Raw genomic sequence first — 6,137 nt, 5'->3', positions numbered from 1 at the left:
CGGGTGCACGGCACAGTGCTAGGAATCGGTGGTCCTTGGCAAGGGCTATGGGCACAGCACTAGGGATCGGTGTACTTTGGCTCGAGACGCGGAGCGTTATAAAACGGTTGGTACAAGGCGGGTGATCCTGCGGAAGGATGCTTGGTTTGGCACTAAGGACTTTTGATCCTTTGTCAGGATTCGCGGCTCGATACTAGGTGATTGATCCTGCGGAAGGATGTTTGGTTTTACACTAAAGGATTTATGATCAGGGCTTTTGTTTGTTAGAGTGTCTTTTCCGTTGGAAGATAGAGCTTTTATTTTGTTCACTGTTCACATCGAGGGCTAGAACTCCACTCTCTCTTCCTGGGCTTCGGCGCTGCATTATATTGTTCTTGCGTAGTAACCGTCGCCGTGTAGTTTTGTCGCTGCTGCCCCTCTGGGCGTCGAAGCGCTGTTGCCGATTTTCACGTCGCGTGATCCGCACGTGGCGATGCTGCGACCGCGTGGTTGCGTTGTTGCCGAACTTCTCGGCGTCACCTGCTGTCTCTTTCTCGCCTGTGCGCCAATGTGTTTTCGGGCGTCGCTGCTGCTACGGCCGACCGCGAAACGTGGTCGCGCTGTTGCCGCACTTCTCGGCGTCACCTGCTGTCTCTTTCTCACACGTGCGCCAATGTGTTTTCGGGCGTCGCTGCTGCTACGGCCGACCGCGAAACGTGGTCGCGCTGTTGCCGCACTTCTCGGCGTCACCTGCTGTCTCTTTCTCGCCTGTGCGCCAATGTGTTTTCGGGCGTCGCTGCTGGTACGGCCGACCGCAAAGCGTGATTGCGCGGTTGCCAAGCTTCTCCTCAGCTGTACATGGGTCGGAGGGTCGAAAAAAAAGATGTATGGTGCTGATTTCTGCTGCCTGCGTGTGTTGTTGCTCGGCTCCTTGTTCTTGGATGATTCTGTGGTGTCCCTGTCGTCGTCCCACGAGGTATAAGGGGCTGGGTCTGTGATCTTGGCTTTGGGGTGTGGGTGATTCTCTGAGGCTGATCTACGCTGTACTGGTGTTCATACCACTTATCGCTGGTTGCTCCTACAATTTCTTGCCCTATTTTTCGCAAATCTCTTCTCTCAGGTCCCTGCTCGGGCGCCATCTCTAAGGATGTTTTCTCAGGGCGGGGTACAGCCTCTCAGTCTGTCCAGGGCCCGATCCTAATACAGCCTATTTGTATTTTTGGGACATAGAGATTGGAATGAGTGGCGAGGGAAAAGTGCGGCGCTCCGCGCGTGGGACCGGAACGGGGCCCTTACAGCCAGGCACGGGAAGGAAATGCTCGGGGGGAATGGGGAATCCAGTTTCGGGGTGCCGTGCATGCCCGCGTACACACCTTTCAACTGGTCCTCCAGGGGGAAAAAGGCGAGGTTTTCTACGGGGAAGGTGCTACGGGAAGGGGGAGGGGCGGACCACAGTCACCGTGCGTTGACCGCGTACCGATGCTATGGCCCGTCTCCCCAAGGATAGTGGTGGAGAGATGGAAGGGTACAGTTTGGTGGCAGCCGATACAAAGGCGTTTTATATATTTGTGCCCACCATACAATACACCCAAGAGCCGGTTTTATCTTTCGCCTGGTTTGTTATTTCTATTCGTGCCCTCGGCGGGTCCGGCTGGGTCCGGGTGCGTTGTTCCAATCCTGGGGGCACCGCTCTGGACTCTGCTCTCTCACTCTCACTTCACACCCATCGTAAGTGAGCCTTTTTTGAGCGTGCCAAGCCGCTTGATCCGGCCTCTGCCGGTAATTCTGCCCGGCCCTCGGCCACTTTGTAGCTTAGCTGCCGAACGCTGAGCCGATCGTCGATTATCTCTTTCGTTGCGGCGCTGCTCCTCTCTCGGCTGCTGTGGGCTGGCTTGGGGTGGTTTTCGGCTTTGCCCTAGCATTGCGTCGTTGGCTCTGCCGCTCATATTTCTGACGCGTGCCAGTTATGCTTGGCTAGGGTTCTCTTCTCCCGACGGCCAGCTCCGTTCTCTTTGCTTAGGCCCGCCTATCGCTCTCTTAAGCGTATCCTCCCTTTTCGTTTGCTCGGTGTTTCTCTTTCGTGTTCTTGGTACTGGTTCTTCGTTCCTACTGCTGGTTCCTGGTTCTGGGTGCTGGTTCTCGGTTCTTGCTGCTGGTTCCTGGTTCTGGGTGCTGGTTCTTGCTTCCTACTGCTGGTTCCTGGTTCTGGGTGCTAGTTCTTGGTTCTTAGTGATGGTACCTGACTGCTCCCAGTGGCCATCGTTCCCACTAACCAATGCTTAGTTTAATTTCTTATTATATATATTTTCGTTAACTTCTTACGTCTAATATGAGTAATAATGGATAATATGGATACCATGGAGTAAATGAAGTAAAAAATCGATAGGAAAAATAAGAAATAACAAAATCAAAAGTATTGGCAGTCCTGTTTGCTGGCCCGCCCCGATGGGCCCGTGTGGGTTTTGCTACCCTTGTGGTAGGACGGTGTCCACTGCCCTGTTGTTGTGCAGGAGCCTGCTACTTCACAAGAGTCATATCGAAAATTTTATATGAGAATGCAGAGATTCTGTCGCTGCGCCTTACTCTAAATATGTATCTAGCTATATTATTAAATCACACGCTCAACTTTTGCCTGTTTTCGTAGCCACAGTTTCCAAATGCCTCAATCCCATAAGTGATTACAGGTACTAGGTATGCTTTTGCTATCTGCATCCGGATGCTAACTGGTATAAATTGCTTGGTAATATTAAGTGCCCTTAAGATCCCATATGTTTTTCCAACTGCTTTGCTCACATGATCATCCCACGACAGAGTACTATTTATTATAAAGCCTAAATTAGTTGTCTTCTCTATGTAGCTAATGGGAGTGTTTGATATTTCTACACGTCTCAATATAATTTCATTTATTTTTTTCTTGTTTTTGTATATAATCAAGCATTTTGACTTCGTTGGATTGAGGCATAGTCGATTTTTGGTTGCCCACGCATTAATTTTCTCAAGCTCTCTATTGGTAACATTTATACACTCATCTATTCGATTTAACGGTCGACTAACATATAATTGGACGTCATCGGCGTACATGTGCACTTTACAGTCGGACAATACTATTGGCAAATCATTTACACAAATGGAGAACAATATCGGGCCAAGTACTGATCCCTGTGGGACACCACACTTAACATAGGCTGATTGTAGTGGGAGATCCTTGCCTGCTTGTCTCTTCCTTCAGTTCTTTTGGATCGTGGGATTTAGGTGCCCAAACAAAATCAAAAAGAAGATGTAAGAATTTTCCGGAAAATATGCGCGTGCGCGTTGTTCTTTATTCAAAGGTCTGTTTTTAACTAACTCAACATGATTAAGCTTAGATCTAATGAGCAATGAAGAGGCCGCTCCAAAAGCTTTCATGCTTCGGGAGCATAAGCTTGCAGCCTATTGGCTGCATCGGTGCCTACTTTGCGGCTTAAACATCCTCCCCCCCTTGCAATATAGTTGCAAAAGAAAATAGGAACGGGAAAGGGCCGCCTTTCTCTGCTCACCCGGTGTTGCAAGTGCCAGAGAGAGTCCACCCGAACACCGTGTTCTGCGCAACTGGGAAGCCGTCAGTGCTTGGGACCACTCCTGGCAGAAGGGCCAGGGAAGGGCCGCCTTTCTCTGCTCACCCGGTGTTGCAAGTGCCAGAGAGAGTCCACCCGAACACCGTGTTCTGCGCAACTGGGAAGCCGTCAGTGCTTGGGACCACTCCTGGCAGAATCACCTTTGGATAGACGTCGGCTCCTAGTACCAAGGAAATGGTACATGGCCGATGGAACTGAGCATCCGCCAGGTCCATGTTGGCGAAGTGCCCCTTTACGTGGTCTCCCAGGGGTCTCGTCGGTGTTCGTATCTGGAGCTGAGGCTCCACCGTCAGGACCACCTCTAGCCTGACATCGCTCTTCACCTTAGAAAGGATGAAGGTGGTGCAAGCACCTTCCGCACCAACGAGAGCGACGGAAAGCCCGAAGGCCGTTGCCAAGGATGCGTTTATGCGGCTGACTGGACTGCACGGATCAATTAGAGCGCCCACCTCGAACGTCTTGAGGCCCGTGTCGATCACAACCACTGCTGTTGGGAGGACGCTAGTGCTCCTGGACTGAAGGAGCGATGTCAGCGTCGTTGGAGGAGCAGCGGATCTGGAGCGCGATCTCGCTGTGGGCGAGCTTGCCTTCGGCCCAGTCGAGCGAGCCTTGGGACGTGGAGTCCGCTATGATCCCCCTAGGTGGAGGAGAGTGTGGTGGTTCTTCCCGCAAACCCGGCATGTGTCGCCGCTTCGGCATGAGCTCCCTGAGTGTTGGTGGTCCAGGCAATTGTGGCAGTACTTATTAATGATCACTGCCCGTAAACGCTTTTCGGCACTTAGCGTGAGGAACCGCTTGCATTTGCGTAGAGCGTGGACTCCACGGCAGACCCGACAGCGAAAACAGTCCGATCCTCTGGGCTGGCTGCGCGTTAATGGACGACGACGAGGAGTCATGCTTGGAAAAAAAAAGAGATGTGGAAGATTAGTGGTTGGATCTTATGCACCGGCCAACAAACGACACATTAGCTAATTGGATACTTGGACGTGGACATTGCTCTCTACAGGAAGAAGGATGAGCTTTGCTACTGGCCGCTTAATGGTCCCACGGACAGTTAAAACATCGACCACGCGGACCATGCCATCGACCCCGGGATAGGTTCGTTCAATCCTTCCTAGGCGCCATTCACTTAGCTGCAGGTTATCATCCTTTACGACAACCATATCGCCTGTTTGGAGGTTTCGAGTTGGAAGTTGCCACTTATTTCGTTTGTGCAACTCTTTCAGATATTCTTCCTTCCAACGGAAACAGAACTGCTGATTAAGGGCCTTTAGACGCTGCCATCGGTTGATGATTTACTCTGCGTTCTCTATTATTTCTGGCTCCGCAATTGACACCAGCGGGCCGCCAATCAAGAAGTGGCCTGGACTTAGGGCTAGAAGGTCAGTTGGATCTTCTGACATAGGGGAAATGGGCCGCGAATTCAAGCACGCTTCGATTTTGGAAAGGAGGGTCGACAGTTCTTCGAAAGTATACTTCCATGTTGAGGTAGACTTGTAGAAAAGCGTCTTGAAACTTTTCACACCCGCTTCCCACAGGCCGCCCATGTGAGGTGCGCTTGGAGGGTTAAAGCGCCACGTGAGGTGCTGCTGCGGATATGCTGCAAGAACACTTGATCTGGTGGCGACCAGGAAATCGTGGGAAAGGGCTTTTTCAGCTCCGACAAACGTCTTCCCATTATCGGAACACATTTTCTGAGGGCAACCTCGCCTTGCTACGAACCGATTAAAAGCTGCGAGGAACTTTTCGGTTGTGAGATCAGAGGTTGCTTCCAAATGGATCGCCTTCGTGCTGAAGCACACGAAGACACACACATACCCTTTGGTGATGCGGCAAGCTCGACCTGCGTACGTCTTGATCTCGAATGGTCCAGCGAAGTCGACACCTGTACGAGTGAATGGACGAGAGAACGTCGTCCTCTCTTCGGGCAAGTCTCCCATAAGCTGGGTTTGCAACTTTCTGCGATGGACCACACAGACCTTACAGGAGTTTATCGTTGTTTTGACGAAGGTCCGTAGTTTCGGAACCCAATATTTGGATCGGATGAGCCGCATCACTAATTGGTTCCCCCCATGCAGTGCGATGCGATGAGTGAACTGAACGAGGAGACGTGTAAATGCGCTTGAATACGGGAGAATGATCGGGTGCTTCTCATCATAGCTTAGGGACTCCGATGTTCTCACACGACCGCATGCTCTTATGACCCCGTGTTGGTCGATAAATGGATTCAAGTTAATGATGATCCTATTGGGCTTTGAGGTGGCTCAGAGGGGGCCTAGCTGAGGCCACCGGACGGGTCGCAGGTTGCGGATAGCGAACGGCCTACCCTAGCGGGTAGGTCAGCTGCGAATAAGCGGGCATCCTAAAGAGTATCAACTAAGTTGGCTCTGAGGGAGAGTACCGAAATAAGCAGTCCCGGACAGCCAGCGGGTGTTCGCGACGCAGCAACACTGACGATGCGCTTGTGGTGCCGCCTCTCATTAAGTAGCTCACACAATCCCATCCCTACACAACACCTACCCACATCCCAGCCCCAACACTCAC

The 6,137-nt window shown here is 51.7% G+C and overlaps 1 protein-coding gene across 1 annotated transcript; it reads right to left on the bottom strand.

The window, feature by feature from the left end:
- Positions 1-4,888: 4,888 nt before the first annotated feature.
- On the bottom strand, positions 4,889-5,647 carry LOC121404366. The gene has a single exon (XM_041593701.1). The coding sequence runs from the start codon at positions 5,645-5,647 to the stop codon at positions 4,889-4,891; it is 759 nt and encodes a 252-aa protein (XP_041449635.1).
- Between the last annotated feature and the right edge of the window lie 490 nt (positions 5,648-6,137).

The sequence above is a fragment of the Drosophila obscura genome, unplaced genomic scaffold (assembly GCF_018151105.1).
Source record: "Drosophila obscura isolate BZ-5 IFL unplaced genomic scaffold, ASM1815110v1 contig_194, whole genome shotgun sequence".
NCBI classification, from domain to species: Eukaryota; Metazoa; Arthropoda; class Insecta; order Diptera; family Drosophilidae; genus Drosophila; species Drosophila obscura.
The sequence above is the reverse complement of the archived record's forward strand: the minus strand, read 5'-3'. Positions and strand labels throughout refer to the sequence as shown.

Bases quoted from the DNA above. Each gene is read 5' to 3' on its own strand.
- LOC121404366 (XM_041593701.1), bottom strand. From the start codon at position 5,647: ATGCGGCTCATCCGATCCAAATATTGGGTTCCGAAACTACGGACCTTC.